At 41.6% G+C, this 19,207-nt stretch overlaps 1 protein-coding gene across 6 annotated transcripts; it reads right to left on the minus strand.

Moving 5' to 3' along the window:
• Positions 1-1,278: 1,278 nt before the first annotated feature.
• LOC310812954 (guanylate-binding protein 1-like) lies at positions 1,279-15,136 on the minus strand. 6 transcript variants are annotated; one of them, XM_083681726.1, is made up of 16 exons: positions 15,049-15,136; positions 12,181-12,380; positions 11,932-12,059; positions 9,815-9,924; positions 9,311-9,504; positions 8,748-9,008; positions 7,716-7,996; positions 7,378-7,590; positions 6,205-6,307; positions 5,621-5,687; positions 5,384-5,523; positions 3,539-3,641; positions 3,302-3,441; positions 2,686-2,785; positions 2,449-2,588; positions 1,279-1,633 (listed from the first exon to the last, which is right to left on the minus strand). In XM_083681726.1, exons 2-16 carry the CDS (start codon positions 12,374-12,376, stop codon positions 1,557-1,559), a joined length of 2,253 nt encoding a protein of 750 aa, XP_083537852.1. In that variant the 5' UTR covers positions 12,377-12,380; positions 15,049-15,136; the 3' UTR covers positions 1,279-1,556. The 6 variants fall into 6 exon arrangements, with proteins under 6 accessions (XP_083537852.1, XP_083537853.1, XP_083537854.1 ...); XM_083681727.1 differs by lacking the exon at positions 15,049-15,136 and adding an exon at positions 12,862-15,034; XM_083681728.1 differs by lacking the exon at positions 15,049-15,136 and having other exon boundaries at positions 1,279-1,812; positions 12,181-15,034.
• Positions 15,137-19,207: the final 4,071 nt, after the last annotated feature.

Below are 19,207 nucleotides of genomic sequence, written 5' to 3' on the forward strand. Positions count from 1 at the left end.
ACTACCACTGTACTTGACAACACTTCTTGTATACATATTAACTAAGTTTCAACCATGAGGGGTGTCATACGAACAATATTGACACTGTGTCCCAACAGTTAAAGGTGCTACCTCTACATTGCATAGGGAACTTGGAACTGAATTTCACTGCGGTGGCCAGAGTTGGCAGATATCCGACAAACTTATGCCCTGCTCCTTTATGAATGTGTTTTCATGGCCAGTTTTAGTTTTAGTTTCACGTTAGCATAATAATCTTGTCCTAGGCCTCCCTTTCATCTCCCTTGGCCGTGGGACACATTACTTTCTCACGTAACAGCTCCGTAATCCCTGAATCAATTGCTAACTCAAGAAATCATTCCAGTGTAAGGTCTGGAGTGTGGCTTTGCTTTCTCACCTCCTATAATGCCACTCTCAGATGCCCCTTGCATTGGAAAAGAACATGCCATTACCAGCCCATTCACACAACTAAAAGTGCAAAGATGTATTGCTATAGAACTGTTGATAGATGTGTTGTGAGCAGAATGATTAATGCTAAAGCAGCTTGATGCTCTTATTCCCAGGTATGTCAATGCCGTAAAGTCAAAATCTTACCGGTGAGGGAGAGGAGCTGGCAGAGGAAGATGACATACAGGTACATGATGGTTTCACTTGGACGTGCTGAAAGAGACTGCTGGTTCTTGGGCTCTGTGTCACCTTTTCTACCTCCCACCCGCCACACAGGAAATCATGAGGGGTTGTCGTGCCAAAGGTGGTTCATGTAGACTGCAGAGATAAGTCTTACACCATTTCAACCAAGACTCAAAATGTCTCTCTCGATTCCGGTTAACCTGACCCCCCCCCCTATCTGAAATTGATGGAATTGGGGCCTTAGGTCATAGAAAAGATACCACCAGAGACCCAAGTCAAGTATGTTTTTGTACTTATGTCTCCTTTATAAACAAAGGAAATTGGTTGCGCTATGTTGATGCCATTACCTAATATCTGGTCTCAGATGATTCATACTGAGAGCAGAAGTGTTCTGGGAATATCACATCTTGTAAACAGTGATATGAACTCTGTCCATACTCTCCCCCTTATTACAAGAAAGACTCGAAGTTACGAAGAAAAAGCAACAGGTATTGTAGAGTGGGATACTTACATCTTACCACTAGGGGCAGTAGTGCTGTTGCTGTGTACATTAACCTACACTCTCCATCCTGAGCGTAGGCAGTTGAAGTTTGGTCGCTATGCCAGAAAGCCACGTTTTGGGTTCTCAATAAAGAAGTCGTATAAGTAAAGTCTGTGGCAGTCCATTTAATACCCAAGATACTACAGGTATAATCAATCAACAGTATTTATTATTTAATACAAGTTGCAACAAAGGAACAACAATCAGGTCCTTTTACAATGAGCACTAAAAATGGATAGCAGATGACAATAGTTAGATACATGAATAACAATGAAATGTACGCGTGAACAACAACCGCAACAACTACACTTGTGTGGACACAATGACACAGGTAGGTCTGTTGTTCACAGGTAGGTCTGTTGTTCACAGGTAGTTGGCAGGTCTGTTGTTAACAGGTAGTTGGCATGGCAGGTCTGTTGTTCACAGGTAGTTGGTAGGTCTGTTGTTCACAGGTAGTTGGTAGGTCTGTTAACAGGTAGTTGGCAGGTCTGTTGTTAACAGGTAGTTGGCAGGTCTGTTGTTAACAGGTAGTTGGTAGGTCTGTTGTTAACAGGTAGTTTGGGGAAACAGGAGATATGGGCTCCTTTCTCAGCCGTTGGTCTGAGTGGCAGATGACTCATGGCTTGTAGTGATACTGTAAGAGGCTATGCTGAAAAAAGACTATTTACAACTCATGCAATTTTTATTGAACTACAAAACAATGCAAACATAAAAAAATGTTTTATGCATTCACACACCATCCAATACTACATGCAATAACTACTACATTACTCGCAATAACTAACATGTGCAATTAACAATATGTGCAATAACTAACGTGCAAATTTGAATCACTTTTATACTCTGAGAAATGTATCTGTTGTGTCCTGTCCTATGCCTTGGAAATGTTTGGTGTTTGATGCTTATGTAATGTACGTTTTTATTGTAACTGTTTACCTGCCCAGGAACTGTAAATGAAAATAAGCTGTTCAGCTATAACTGATACAACAGATCTTGACAGCAGGGTTTCTGCAATTGCTGGCTTTTGGCCCAAAAATAATAATGAAAAGCTGGTAAATTCAATTGTTGCTGGTCATATTGTCCAGGAGAAGAAAAATCCTATTGCAAAATCATGCCTTTGATAAATCGATGGAAATACCAGTCAATGTGAAGCATTTTTTCTTCTTTTGACTCTATACTCCAAAGGTTATACTACACACACACACACACACACACACACACACACACACACACACACACAAATACAAGAGTACTTAGTCTGAGAATAGTCTGTGACTGACCTGGTACATTGATCATGCCAAAGGAGTGCCTGGTATTGTGTTTGCGGGTTTTGAAGCACTTCTCACAGAAGTCAAAGTCATCACAGTTTCTGCATTTGAATCTGGGGCCTTGGATGGGGAACATCTGGCAGCCATCACACCTTAGGGCAACAACAACACAGTGTTCATAGTTGATGACCAGTGTCACTGGGTACCGTGATTAACATGGTGAACGTGATGTCATTCATGCGGTCATACCGAACTGTTTTGTGAACACTGGGCACCAGGTCCATCTCAGACAGCAGTCCAGTCCAGTGATACAGTGGAGAGAAGTCCACGATCATCTTCCCATTAAGGGCTGAACAAATCACAGGTTCATTAGTCAAAACAAATACATTGTAATTTATTCATATTATTTATTTAGACATACTCTTATTTGGACTTACAGCTGAAATTGCTTCAAAGTGAAGCCTGTGTCCAATGTAGCAATGTACTTTTCAATTATTAGCTTGCACTGCGAAACCAAAGACTCTATTTAGATACTCAAAGAGGTTAAAAGAGCAGGGTGTAAGTCTGTTGTAAATCTGCCACCTTCTTTCAAGGGATCTCATTCCCGGATCGCTACTGATTAAACAGTCATTACAGCCATTAGGAAGCTTTTAGAAAGCTTGAATATTACATATTGCACCTTGAAGTAGTTTCAACATCTTTGATATACACGTTATACAGTAGCTAAACATACATAGCCATTACATTACATTGGCGGGGGGGGGGGGGGGATATCAGCCTTTTGAACTGTGACAGCGCACATCCTTGGGTAAAAGTCATTATTCACCACTCTTCAATACTTGTCTGGGAATAGTCTGTGACTGACCTGGTTCATTGATCATGCCAAAGGAGTGCCTGGTAATGTGTTTGCAGGTTTTGAAGCACTTCTCACAGAAGTCAAAGTTATCACAGTTTCTACATTTGAATCTGTGGCCTTGGATGGGGACCGTCCAGCAGCCATTACACCTTAGGGCAACAACAACAGAGTGTTCAGAGTTGATAACCAGCATCACTTGGTACCGTGATTAATAGGGTGAACGTGATGTCATTCATGTGGTCATACCAAACTCCTTTGTGCACCAGCTCCATCTTAGACAGCAAGCCAGTTGAATGATGCAGCTGAGGGTTAGGATCCATGATCACATCCTTCCAAGCAGCACTGAAGGCTGAAGAAAACACAGGCCCATTAGTCAAAACAAATACAAGATAATTTAGTTAGATTATTTATTTGGACATACACTAATTTGGATTTACATCTGAAAACTTTCCATTGCCTGCATAGTCCCTCACGGAGTGACATTCCACAGTGGCCACACCCCTCTACTGGGGTACGGAAGGGGTCCTCTGTGACCTGTCGGTTGTGGGTTCGATTCACGCTGGGACCATATATACTGTAAAATGTATGCACTCACTGCAATGTAAGTCGCTTTGGATAAAAGCGTTAGCTAAATGGCATATATAATTGCGGTTGCCAATGGGCTTTTGTTCTACCAATATCACCAGTAGATGCTGTGCAATAAATTATGCTCATCAAATAATCAAGGATAGAAATTCTTCACAATCCCAAGAGGATCTCATTCCTTCCAAAGAAATCGATGAATATTAGTAACAGTTAGGTACAGGCTATTTACGAAAAGTGTACAAGCCAGCTAACATAAGATGAGTATAACTTAGTAACTGCTAGCTCAACACGACAAAACAGGTAGCTAGCTAGGTTGCTAGCTAGCTCAAAGCAATTGAATTGAATCAACAACTAACTTAGGTATATGCCGGTGTGCTCCCATATTTAACATTCAATGTCCTTGGACATTATTTAGAAGAAATAATATCTTCATGGACACTCTATAAAATCATGTCAGACACAACATGACATATGTGCAGGGCTTTGTTTTCAGTGTCAATTGTGAAGATCTGTTCACTTTTTCTTTGCTCACATCCTGCTCATCACTTGGTAAACTCAGTTACAGTATTTCCCACAAAACACAGAGATGTCTATTCGCATTGGATTCATTTTACCTGAGGTTATTTTTACAGGCCAAAAGACAGGAGGTAAAATAGGTCGTAATTATTAGATTATTATCTGCATCGGAGGGGCTGAAGTGGACAGAATTGACAGCTTCAACTTCCTTGGTGTCCACATCACAGAGGACTTAACCACACCCACTCTGTGATCAAGAGAGCGCGTCAGCGCCTGTTTTTCCTAAGGCGGCTGAGGAAATTTGGTATGGACCCCCAGATCACCGCCCTAGACCATAAGGCTCTACAGAGGGTGGTGAAAACGGCCCAGTTCATCACGGGCCACAAGCTACTTACCATTCAGGACATTTACTCAAAGAGGTGCAAGAGAAAAGCCAGGAAGATCAGGGATCCCAGCCATGCCCTGTTCTCTCTGATTTGATTTGAAGAACCAAATTTTACATTTTGGCAATATGAAAGTACATGTCAAATGACGAACAATTGGATGTCACCCATTGGCCTATAGGTGGTGATGTAATAAGCACCTTAATTCTAAGGCTCAGCCCCACTGTCACATTTGAGTTAGTTATGAAAGGTGGTATCCTGGTCCCTCTCCTCACAAGGAACATATTTGCCTCAAGATTTTCAAGATTCTTTGATTTTGTGAAAAACCTTAAAAATACGTATTTTAATTAACCGTAATACCGATACTGGTTTAATGGGTACACATGCTCATGGCTCAGTGATGAGTCAAAAATTACAGAATGGCACGCTACTCAAACATTCCAATTTCATATAAAAAAAAAAACTACAGTGTAAATGCTACTTTTCCTGTCTTTTGTATGGTATGTACACTATAGGATATTGAATAAACACGGTGAAAATGAATACACACACACACACACGCACACACACACATAAGTACTTAGTCTGAGAATAGTCTGTGACTGACCTGGTTCATTGATCATGCCAAAGGAGTGCCTGGTATTGTGTTTGCAGGTTTTGAAGCACTTCTCACAGAAGTCAAAGTTATCACAGTTTCTGCATTTGAATCTGGGGCCTTGGATGGGGAACATCTGGCAGCCATCACACCTTAGGGCAACAACAACACAGTGTTCATAGTTGATGACCAGTGTCACTGGGTACCGTGATTAACATGGTGAACGTGATGTCATTCATGCGGTCATACCGAACTGTTTTGTGAACACTGGGCACCAGGTCCATCTCAGTCAGCAGTCCAGCCCTGGTACTCAAGGCTGAACAAAACACAGATAGAGACAAAACAAATACAAGGTCATTCATTCATATTATTTATTTAGATATATATGTATTTGGACTTATAGCTGCAAACTTAAGCCTAAACTCCATGGCCTGCATTGTTTCAAACTATAGTTTAATGTATAGTATAATGGAAGCCACAGAAAATGTTGCAATGTGTCTATCTATCTATCTATAGATATATCAACCTTTTCTCATCTATCTGGTCCCTATCTATCTTACCCTCTGACCATCTGTCCATCCTACTATCTCACAGAAAACTAACTCATGTGGGAGAGGACCAGCAATGGAAACAAGTTCAGTCAGGACACTTACGTTGTTTTAACATTGTTTAACGAAAATGGTAATACATTAAGTTTGACGTAATTGGATGGCTCTGCTCTGTATAGCAAAGGTAGGGCTCCCTCATCACACACACAGGCACGCGCACACGCACACACACACACACACACACACACTCTAAAATGCTTACAGTAATGACAGAGGGGGCCTTACCTTCCATCTTATGTTGTTCTTTGCTGAGATACTGATCTGCTGCCAGGATAGCACCTCCTTCATTAGCCTTCCCTTCCAGATACTCATTCAATACCTCCTCACTCTGAAAACACACACACACACACATACACTTCTGTTTCCTCATACCTGTATACCTTCAAAATAGTTATAGTATGTCAGTGTATGCGGTATTGTAGTTATGATCATTTTGACCCATTTCACAGTTGCATGATAGCAAGTCGCTTGCAGTTCCCCCGGAGGATAGTACATTAAGTACATTAAATGCAAACATCAAGCTTCAGATGTACGTTCACAAAAGGTAATTGTCACCAGAAGGTTCTCATCTACAGATTGAAAATTATAATCATGAAAAACATGTTATTAGCCTAATGTCACTGTTGTGAAGGGTCATGGCTCTCACTCACATTCCCCAATGACCTGGCCACTCCCCTCCTTCCCTGTAACTAGCCACACCTGATCCCACTTTCACTGACTGACATTCTTCTGCTCACCACACGATGTATTAGCCTGACTCTCCCTAAATAGTCTTTGGTGCTGATTATGGGCATCCAGCTAATGCAACCTACTGACCTAAACCTTGTTGTGTGTGACCAACAAATAAGTGCTTTGTATTGTATAATGATATTGCTTATCAGCAATTGTGTTACATCCAAGGCCTTTTTAGTTTGCACTAAACTGTTTCCTTGTTTCTCTTTAAACCTAATTACCCCGTGCAATTACCCTTTGTTGCTTGTGTGTAAAATGATTCTCTTTAGTTTAGTTTGTAGTCAGCAGTGTGGGTCATGCCTGTTTTGTTACCCTTCACTGTTTCTTCCCTGTGTCTCACCAGACAAACACAACCTTACAACTAATTACCACCAATTATGACTTACTTCATGGATTTTCTCCTCCTGATTAATACCCCATAGTGGCAGCTTGTATACCTTAACCAACCATTGTTAATGCAGTCCTAACCTACCTAATTTTAGTTATCATTCTTTATTTCGTTTCAAGAAAATAGCTGATTTCTTCATCATTGCCAAAATTGTTAGACTAGGTTAATCACTGAAAGAAAGTGTATCAAAATGTGAGGCAACCAAAATTAGGGTGGGTACTTTCACCAGAAACAAATTCAATACTGAATGAAAGACTTGAATGTCTCCTCATGCATACCATAAATCCTTTGCCCCTCTCAGATTTGTATTGTTGGATCAGCTCCATGATGTTTTCACAGTAGTCTGTGTAGCCCCCTGGTGGTCTGTAGGAGCCACGTCTCAAAGCCCTCTCCAGGGGTCGAAACACACGTGTGATGACAGCTCTGCACACCCTCCGAGACTCCTCAATGTTCTTCTTACATATCTGGTCATAGTCAGACTGGAGCTGCCTCTGTAGATGATAAAGATGGGTAGAAAGAGAGAAGGATATATATGAATACAGAAGAAATGAGAGGTAGCTACAGACAGCATTTACCTGTCACCTTAAAACATAAGCTAAATAAGAAAAAACAATACCATGAGCTGTTTATGGTGACTCTGATTCTCGTCTTTGAAGCTGAGACTCATGAAGATGTTGAGAGCTTCTTTATTCACGGCTGCATGAATACCAGAAAGCACCTTCTGGTTCTGTGTAGGGAAGGTAACTTGTCTGGCCATCTCTGTCTGGTAGTGCTCCACTGCTTTGGTTACAGCAGTACAATTCTGGGTCTTGGCTAGAGCCTCCACTGCACTGTCCAGACAGGGAATCTGACCACTGCTGATCGCCTCGGTGTACATGACAGCCAGATTCGCCAACACTGACAGAGACAGAAGACATGGTGGATCTTACAGAGCAGCTTGTACATACACCAACATCTCTAGTCTAGACGTACATATGCTCCAATGCCAACAACAGAAGAGAGGAATGGATATGGGTGCAGTGTAAACTGTATAATAAGTGATAGGACAACATACTATTGATCCTAAAAATTACCTGCATAATAAATGCACTAAAGATGGTATTATCTTTATCATATTGGTATTCATAGTACAGAAGTTGGTAGTTGTAACATTATACAATGGTTTGATCCGGTCACCACATTATTTAAAAAGGCTGCAAGTAGCAGTGGGAGTGCTTTGTTAAAGCAGTAGGGAGTTGTAATAGACTACAGTGGTGTAGTGATTTAGTTAAAGGGGTAATCTGGGATTCAAACAACAACAAATCAGTCACCCCGCCACTTCAGTCACCCCGCCACACTGGGCCTAGAGAAATATAACCTCTCTCAAATTCAGAGACAGAGCTATGGACCACCCATGAGGTCAAAATGATACCTTTTAACCATGTTTTGAAGCTATACAGGGTTTGTTTACAGTTACATTGTTTACAAACAATGGAGTACAACAAGCTTATATTTTGGGTTCTGATGGGGTAAGACCCTAACCCTAACCCTAACCCTAAATTGAACCAAACTGAGGCAAAAATAAACGTGTTATTTTTTAAGAATCAATTGATATATATATATCAATCATTTAAAAGTAAAAAAAAGGCTGTAGATGCAGGTTACTCACTGATGCCAGTGACCTTCAGGCCTCCTATCATAGTCTTGGTCTCAGTGCTGGTGTAGATGTAATCACAGAACTCCGTGGCCTGCTTGACAAAACTGGGATCCAGGTCTGCATCCGTCAGCTCCTCCATCCTTCTCAGGTCCTTTGTGTTGGCTGGACGCTCGAACACAAAGCACTTTCGTCTCGGGAAGAATGTCCTCAGACATAGCCGAGGGCGGTTGTATTCCTCAATCTTCTTGTATTGCTTAATCTTCTGGGGGTCTCCTTTTTAATCAGTAAATGAAATGAAGTAAATGAAGCATATGAACGTAAATGAAGCATGTGAACGTACATCTGAAGCTTGATGTTTGCACTTAATGTACCTAATGTACTAACCAGCTATAGTAGATGTGAAATGTTCACAAGAAGGTTAAGCTAAGCTAAGCTAAGTGCTATTTCATTAATAAACTATGTTGGAGACTGATGTGACTGATATCTAGTTGCTGTGTCCCACAATCCTGAAGTTTATTCTTTCGGACAATATGTAAGATATTTATCATCATCTGCAAGTCATGATCACACCTCACCTTTCACCAGTAGGAGCGAATTCTCCAGGTACTCATCTGCGGTGATGGGCTGTCCGTCAATCTCTAGATCCAGGTAGAAATCTCTGATGGTCCAGATGAAGGAAGGGAAGACCTTCATGAACTCATTGGACTTGGCCTCCTCTCCCTTTGCTTTTGTCTTCACCTTGATGTGCTCTGTCAGTTCTGTCATGTAGCTGCAGGGGGCGCTGTTCAGGAGGAAAACTATTTCCAGATGAATAACATACCCTCGTACACATACGCAAACACTTGGCATATCAAATGTTAATCGATCAGTTGATACAACAAATACCGCCTTGGGCTGTATGTAGCATCTATATATTTTGTTAGACACATTATTTAATCCATCAGTTAGATCCATAGATTTTCTGAAAAGTAATGATGGTTGACTAATAAAATTGCTTAATCATGTTTGCCTTAACACACACACAAACACACACACAACTAGACACACACACACACACACACACACACACCAAAGGATACTTTATGTTTTCTAAGGCCTTGTTATCAATAGTCCCCATACTGTTGTACACCAGGACGCTACTCAGTAACACAGCCAGGCAGAAGATCCATGTGTCGTTCTTTTCATCTCCCTGAAACACACAAAAACAATAAACTGTATCACTGGAGATCCCATTTAACAAGTGGGCCACTAGGCCTAGGCTGTAGTATGATATCAGCAGCCATAATAAGTAATGCCATTGCTTTTCTGAGCGTGTCCCATTTACACCAATTGAGTGAGTGCAACAAATTCAACAGGAGTGATTAGATTTTGGAGGGTGAACATCACTGAGACAAGTCATAATAGCCTAATCATGTAGTCACAACTGTGTTAGCCTGCTGAGCATTTGAACCACCTCTGTAACATTTCAAGCCCCTTTAACCTCCTCCATACAGAGACCCATCCAGGTCAGGGCACCAATGTGACAGAGGGGGGTTGAATCCAGGTCTCCTGCAAGCCATATCACAGTCATAGCCCACTAAGCTAAAGCCTAGGCATTAGCTCAGAGGGCAAAACAACAACTGGAACAACTGGCTCATACCAATGTGTTCTATGAGGTACTAAGAAGGATGTGTAATAGAGGTGGTTTGGAGACTGCAATCACATGATGAGTAACCTTGCCTGCAGTCCTGGACACTTACCGTACAGTAGCTCCATGAGCTAAAAGCAGGCTTTAGCTTAAAGAGCTATGGGCGGTGTTGTGGTGTAAAGGGGACACATGTCATCAAAACATTGTGTTGCCCCATTGTATCAGGCTTGTCCAACACAAATAAAAAATACTGAAGCAAATAAAATATGTATTTCAAATATTATGAATGTGTTCATTATTAATATGTTAATTTCTTATGTGAATGTACAACTTGGGACTGATGCTGAAAATTAGCACAAGCTAAAGCATTGCTCTGCTCTTGATTTTTTAATGTGTCAATGTTGTAATTGTATCTATCTCTTCTGAAATAAACAACTGGTAAAACAACGGGACTGAGGTGGAGCGAGTCACCAGCTTCAAGTTTCTGGGTGTCCACATCTCTGAGGACCTCTCCTGGACCCTCAACACCTCCACCCTGATAAAGAAGGCTCACCAGCGTCTCTTCTTCCTGAGGAGACTAAAGAAGGTCCATCTGTCTCCTCAGATCCTGGTGAACTTCTACCGCTGCACCATCGAGAGTATCCTTACCAACTGTGTCACAGTATGGTATGGCAACTGCTCGGCATCGGACCGGAAAGCACTGCAGAGGGTGGTGAAAACTGCCCAACGCATCACCGGTTCCTCACTCCCCTCCATCGAGGCTGTCCAGGGCAAACGATGCTTGCGTAAGGCACGCAGCATCGTCAAGGACATTTCTCACCCCAACCATAGACTTTTCACCCCACTCCCCTCCGGGAGGCGCTACAGGTCTCTCCGCACCCGAACCAGCAGGTTCAGAGGCAGCTTCTTCCCTGCGGCTGTCACCCTACTGAACTTGAACACTGCACCTACCTGACAACCTACCAACCCCTGCAACCCCTGCAACCCCCCCCCCCCCACCCGGACAATTGCACTATTACTCCCCTCCCCTGCTCTTACTCAATACCACTGCTCTTCTGTACATACCTGTCCATACTGTTCATACTGTTCATAATGCACATAATGCACATATCCTTATATTTTCTTTAATACTACTGCACATACTGTACATACCTGTTTATACGGCATTCCATATTTATATTTATTCTGCTATCTACCTCATGTTACTGTTAATACATATATACTGCTAGACTGCATTACCTATACAGCTCATATGCTGCTACACTGTTCATACTGTAACTTATTTATTCTGCTATAATGCTACTGCTACTCATATACTGCTTATACTGCACTGCTAATATTATACTGCACTACTTACTGCTCATATATTGCACTACCTGTAAATACTGTTCATTGCACTTTCTGCTATTTTGCACTTCTGGTTAGTGCATTTCGTTGTCTCTGTACTTGTACTCTGCACAATGACAATAAAGTTGAATCTAATCTAATCTAATCTAAATACATTAACAGAACAGTACTAGTAAGTAAAGCAATACAAATACTTCTCATCCCTAATGCCAGTGTCCCTACCTTCATAACATCCCCCAGTCCCTCAGTGTCCAGCAGCACCAGAGTGTGTCCAGGTTTAGAGGGGTGAGGCACACACCACATCCAGATACCTTTAGTCTCTGACTCAATAGTGGCTCCCAGGGCAAAACCTAAACACAATTTAAATATTAGGGAAAACAATTCATAAATGAATCCAAGTAAATAAAGTATAACGAACTGTGTAAAACTAGTCCAATCCAAAACAGGCTATGTCAAGTTGAACAATCTCACCTTTTTGCTTTAAAGCGAGTTTGTTCATGAGGTAGGATTTGCCGGTGCGATACAACCCGACCACTGCCACAACCACAACAGGCTGCTGGATCCGCTTCAGAATCGTCACAGAGTCAGACACGACTCGGAGGTTTCCCTCTGGGTCGTTCTCAATCAGACACACTGGTTCCTCCATCCTCACTGTAGAACCTGCCATTACCCTGGCCAGCAAAATCACCACAAACACATGACTACAGGACAGATCTGATCTGTGGACTGCGGGCCGGTGAGCAACGTGATCTGTGGATGAGCTATCCCCTACAAGGAGGAGGACCTCAGTGGCTCACTTTAGTGAGTTTATCACTTTAATGAAAGTGAAAGAGTTTAACTGTCTATTCTAGGAAATCTATTTTGGAGTCTTTCCCAGAACTGACTATCAAACTCTTTCATTTTCATTTACAGTAACCATGTCCTTTGAGTAACATAGCATGTGTTATAAATGTGCATTGCATGTAATTTGACTTTACAAAAAAGGGAAAGGACTGCTACACCCAAGTAGGATGTGTGTCCCAATAGTTGGTGGTCTTCAGTTATCTGAAATAGTCACACAATACAGATGACACAGTAAACCACCCAATCCTTCTCTCCACCCTCTCAGAATTGGGCATCTCTGGCTCTGCACTCTCTTGGTTTGCAGCCTACCTGGCCGGTCGCTCCTACCAGGTGACCCCTCACCACTGGTGTCCCCCAGGGCTCTGTCCTTGGGCCTTTACTGTTCTCTCTCTATACCAAATCTCTCGGCTCTATAATTTCTTCACATGGTTTCTACTGTGACCTCCTCCCATACAGCCAAGAACCTTGGGGTAATCCTTGACAACTACTTATCCTGTGTGGCGAACAGCACAGCGACAGCACGCTCCTGTAGATTCTTCCTCTACAACATCTGGATAAGTCCATTCATCACCAGAGAAGCAGCACAACTTTTGGTCCAAACACTTGTGATCTCCCGCCTTGACTACTGCAATGCACTCTTGGCCGGACTCGCCGCCTCCTCCATCAGGCCTCTGCAGCTCATCCAGAACGCTGCCGCTCGTCTGGTGTTCAATCTCCCCAAATTCTTCCATGTCACGCCCCTCCTCCGCACCCTCCACTGGCTCCCGGTAGCAGCTCGCATCAAATTCAAGACCCTGGTGCTTGCCTACTGGGCAGCAAAGGGAACAGCCCCTCCCTACTTGCAAGCAATGGTTAGCCCCCAAACCCCTGCAAGATCACTCCGCTCGTCCACCTCGGCTGCCCGCCTGGCACCGCCGCCTCTACGTGGATGCAGTGGCCGCGCTACTCGGTCACAGCTTTTCACTGTCCTGGCGCCCCGCTGGTGGAATGAGCTTCCCACTACTGTCAGGACTGCAGAGTCACTTCCGATCTTTTGCCGTAGATTGAAATCTCTTCAGGCTACATCTTAACAGTCCCTCCTAAAGACCGCTTCACCCTCACTACCCCCCCTATACTAACCCTAACCCCAACCCTAGAGACCTCTTCATCCCCGCCATCCCCCCTGTACAAGTTCTCTCCTGCTAATAAAAATAAATAAATAAAGGCATGCAGCATCGTCAAGGACAGTTCTCACCCCAATTCATAATGCACATACCCTTATTTTTTTACTAATCTTATAATGCTACTGTTAATACACTGCACATATCTGTATATACTGTACATATCTGTTTATACTGTTCGTACTGCATTCCATATTTATTCTGCTTATTTACTCTACTTATAATGTTACTGTTAATACATATACTGCTTATACTGCACTACTTATACTGCTCATATACTGCACTACCTGTATATATTGTTCACATTGCACTTTTCTGCTTTTTTTGCACTTCTGGTTAGACGCTAACTGTATTTCGTTGTCTCTGTACTTGTACTTTGCACAATGACAATAAAATTGAATCTAATCTAATCTAATCTAATCTAAAAAACCGCTGGACTGCATAGGACACATGTAATGGAATATACAAAAAAAACGTTGAAGGCTAAATTTGATTTTTACTACCACTCTACACAGCAACACTTCTTGAATATGAATCAAGTGAGTTTCAACCATGCCATCAGGATCATCAACGATGACCCCAACAGTGCCCCCCTCAAGTCACTCACACACTCACTGACACCATAACACATATTCACTCACATAATTATCCATTGCACTCATCTTCCACTGTAATTATCTTTCCTGTCAACCTGTCATTGCCATTGTATATATCCATTGTGCCATTGTGTACATTGCTTCACCGCTGTTTATACTGCTTATACTGTTTATCTTTTTTTATTATTTCTATTTTATTTTATTTTGTTCTATTTGAAAATGTATTGCTGCACTACTCTGTGGCACTGTCACTTTTGCATTTCACTGTATACTTGTATGCACGTGACAAATAAAGAATCTTGAATCTTGAGCGGTGTCATACAAAGTGTTGACAGCTTTTTACTGTGCCCCACCAGTTCAAAGTGCCCCATCTAGACTGCATAGAAGACACATAATGGACTGTAAACAAATACATTTTTGCAATTTCAGCAATGTATCTCAGCCCCATCTGTGTTGCCACTGCATGCTACTATTTGGCCAGCAGATCCTGCGACTCTCATTCTTTATGTATACAGCTGATGCATCTTGGGATTAAACAATTGGAACTTCACTCAGGGTTTTGGACTCTTTATTTGGTAAAAGGCACATTTTATCTTCTAAGAATCTAAGTTTTATCAAATCCATTATGTGTGCCCTATGCAGTCCAGATGGGGCACTTTGAACTGTTGGGCCACAGTAAATAAAAAACGCTAACACTTCGTACCCTACTGATGTACCCTAGTACACATGCAGAGACCTACCTTGAAATCGCAGACTGTCAGTCGAGCAGGTTGAATTGTTGGAGCCGTTTCAGGATCTGCTATTGGCACAGTGAAGAACAGATTGAGCCGCACAACTTTTATAGAGAGCAAAACGAAAGTGAAGGAAACAAAAAAGGGGGAATTCAGAACCTGTGACTTACTCAAAAAACTATGGATCAGATGAGTTTGAGTCTAAAGCGATGTCTTAACAAATGTTGTTGGCTATTTACTCCGGCCATACACTTCAAAGTGCCCTATCTGCACTGCGTAGGACACACATAATGGACTGTACACGAAATATTTTCCAAGGCTAAACATGATTTTTACTACTACTCGACAACACTTCTTGTATAGATATCAAGTTTCAACCATGAGGGGTGTTGTACGAACAATTATTGACACTGTGTCCCAACAGTTAAAGGTGCTACCTCTACATTGCATAGGGAACACATAATGGACTGTACACGAACTATTATATGTCATACGAACAATTATGTGCTAATAATTGTTTGTATGACACCCCTCATGGCTATCCGTAGCCTCCACTGGAGAGATGCATGATGCAAGTCGTTTCAGGTTCTGCTTCTGGCACAGTGAATAATAGATTGAGCCGCACAACTTTTATAGAGACCAAAATAAATAAATAAAGGGAGAATTCCCCGTGGACCGGTAGATCTAGTTTTCAGGACCTGTGACTTTAACTCCAAAAACTATAGATCAGATGAGTTATATACACTTCAAAGTGTCCTATCTGCACTGCGTAAGACACACATAATGGACTGTACACTAAATATTTTCCAAGGCTAAACATGATTTTACTAACACTTCTAGTATTCGCTGAAGCAACTACGCCAAAGCAAGAATTCCTCTGACATGGTGCCATGTCATCACTACACAGGTATCTTAAAAACTCAAATCATTCCGGTTGTTGGGCGGGTTGTAAATACTGTACATTCCAACTTCGTACATGCACATAAGCATGCACTCGGTGGCTTGCCCCTGGTACTACAGTGCCCTCCATACACATTGGAAAGAGGAAGCATTTTGTCTTCTTTTAGCTCTATAGTTTAGATTTGAAATCAAACAATTACTATGAGGTTACAGTAGAGATTCTCAGATTTAATTTGATAAAACTAAGACTCCTAGAAGTAGGGGCGGCGCTAGAGATTTTGGGCCCTATTTTGCCCCCCCCCCCCCCCCCCCCCCCCACCACCACCACCACCACCACCCATTTGACGACCCGTAGTTTAATAGACTGGTAGCTCTAGTGTAGTCTAGTGTTAATTACCCAATACTTAGCCTCCTGTCATGTATGAATGTCAGAGGTACATGAGTGGCATCTCTCATTACTGTTGTTTTCTGGCAAAAAGACATGTGAATTCAAAATCAGTTTTGAGGAGTTCATTGAAATTCAATGGTATTTGACATTTTGTGTTTCCAATATGTTTCCAAACGCCAGTAATGCCCCACTGGCTCTAAACACCTCTGTAAAATGTCACAGAACAGACACAGATGTACTTCATACCCTGCTATTACTTTTCACCACTAGGTGTCAGTATTTAGTTAGAGACCTACCCTATAGCTAGTAGATAACTATAAGAAATTGAGTGTAGGCCTTGCTACTGCAAACTTCCTCAGTAAACAAACTTCCCAGTTCATCCACTTGTCTCCTTCATTTATTGATTCATATACAGTACCAGTCAAACGTTTGGACACACCTTCTCATTCAATGATTTTTCATTATTTTCATTATTTTCTACATTGTAGATTAATATTGAAGACATCAAAACTATGAAGGAACACATGGAATTATGTAGTAAACAAAAAAGTGTTATAACAAACAAACCAGAATATGTTTTATATTTTAGATTCTTCAAAGTAGTAGAATGAAGATTTGAACAACACAAGCAACAACAATGCAACACAAACAACACAAAAATGTCAAATGGGAGAGAACACAACCCCTTAACCTCAAAAAAGTGCACTCGAACAGCTCTAAATGAGCTACATAAACACTGTTCAACAGCCCCAAATGAGGTAGATATAAATATACAGTTTCAATGACTTAAATGCCAAAATCAGGGCAATGCAAGGGCAATGCAAACCTCTCCAAAAATGCTCTGGAGTTGCATTTTATAAATTGCATTTAGGAGAGCAAGAGAGGTACAGTCAGAGGGGAAAGTGGCAGAAAATATCAAATTGAGATGCCTGACTTCACTCTCAAACTGAGGTGTTATCAATGGCTGACACACAGAAGCAATAGTACTGTCACTCAACTGCCCAACTTTAAGTATGGCCGCAAATTCCTCGACAATATTTGCTGTGGTTTGGAACCGAGTGTCCAAGTCACTTATTATCTGGTCCATGGCATTGAAAAACAGTGTTACGAAATGTTGTTTCTGTCCTGTCCTCCTGACCTGTTTATTCAGGTGTCTCGTCATGGAACCTCTTCCTCCTCCTCTCGCGGCTAAGTTCTTTTTTAAATTGAAGTGGAACCCCCATTTGATTAGCAATCAATGATGCCTCAGAGAAGAGAGCATCCCATCCATTTCTCAGAGCCTGCAATCACCTATGTCTATTCCTAGATCTGAAAGCACACCCTCTATTATCCCTGTTATTTCGCTTCCAGTTTTTCTGTTGACATTTTTGAATTCAACGAACCTTTCAGTAATCTCCCATTCCTCTGTGTCGTTATTATAATGAACATATCGTATGAGCACAACATTTTGCTCAGTGTGGGAAATGTCTGGCGTAGCGTCACAGATAATTCCATAGTAGATTGCATCCTCCCTTTCCTTCAGAATGGTTTTCAAAAACCATTGCCACACAATTCAATAAACTCATTCTGTATGTCTGAGATCAAATAATGAGTTAGCCGGGTTTCTTTTTTTTTATGTCCTGATTTTCTGTAAGTGGTCTTTCAGCAGAGGATCATAATGTGCCAAAAGATCTAGCGTGCCTAGGAAATTTCCATTGTGGACATCGCCTAAATCTTTAGTTTTACCTATAAAAGGTAAATTCCTTGATGCCAAGTGCAGAGTGACATGAAGGAGTCTCTTCAAGAGAGCCTTATTTCTCTCCATTTCAGATTGTAGTTCTCTTTGCAACTGATGGTCGATGCCAGTTGCAGCCATAACAGAACACTGCAGATCATCTTCTTCTGACACCAGTACATGTGGCTCAGTATCTAATGCATCCTTATTATCTGAGCCTCACTTTGTCCCTTGCACTGGATGTTCTTCTCTGCTGCTTCCTCCTCCTCATCTGTGCTGCTGTAACTGTTGGCACTCTCCATTGCCTCTTCTGTTTCAAACCCGGTGGTTCTGCTTGTCTCCTCTCTGGCTGCATGGCTTGAAGAGGGCCCTGGCTCTGTAGTAACCATAAGGTACATAATTCACAATCTGTCCTATAACAGTATTAACATAGTAATAATACATGGAAATAGAGTTATCATAATACATTAACATTCTGCCGATTGATCTGGAATGAGCTGGGCTGCATACTTGATTAGTAGCAGTGGTTGATTGAAAAAAATTATAAATCATTAAAATGGTAACAAAAGTGGCAATACCCCCTTTACACCACATGAGCTAGCTTAAATGTTGTCCAGAAAGCTAACAATGTTATTTTAATGGGCCAGTTGTCAATGTACATTACTGGAAGAATTTAATAAGCTAAATGTTACTATTAGCTAAAGTTATATTCCATGCTTGCTAGCCAGCTAGCTGCTCACATGGTAATAGGGCATACATTAAAATATTCAAAATCTGTCGGTATGAGCCTTAACCCCAAAAAACTTCAGCTTCATGGATTGCACTGCTGTAAACATATTATCAACAAAATACTACTCACCTCCTTCTACTACAACTGGGAGGTGTGTTGAAGGAAGGGTTTCTAACCCTGAAGCTGCATCTGTGCACGATGAGGGGAGATCTGATTAGTGAACAAGCTAGTTAGCATGTATGCTAGTTAGCTAGCTATAGCAAGAGTGTGCACTAGCTGGCTACAGATTCACTGAGCTCTATTAATTATTAGGACCAAAATTGCACTCATCTCATTTTCGGTGGCGATAAAGGTAACCTACCAAATATTTAAGTGAAATGACACTGACACTGCGCTGTAAGTTAACTTAACTTGTTAGTTGGCTAGATCATCCAGC

This window comes from Argentina silus, assembly GCF_951799395.1.
Source record: "Argentina silus genome assembly, chromosome: 12".
Lineage (NCBI taxonomy): Eukaryota > Metazoa > Chordata > Actinopteri > Argentiniformes > Argentinidae > Argentina > Argentina silus.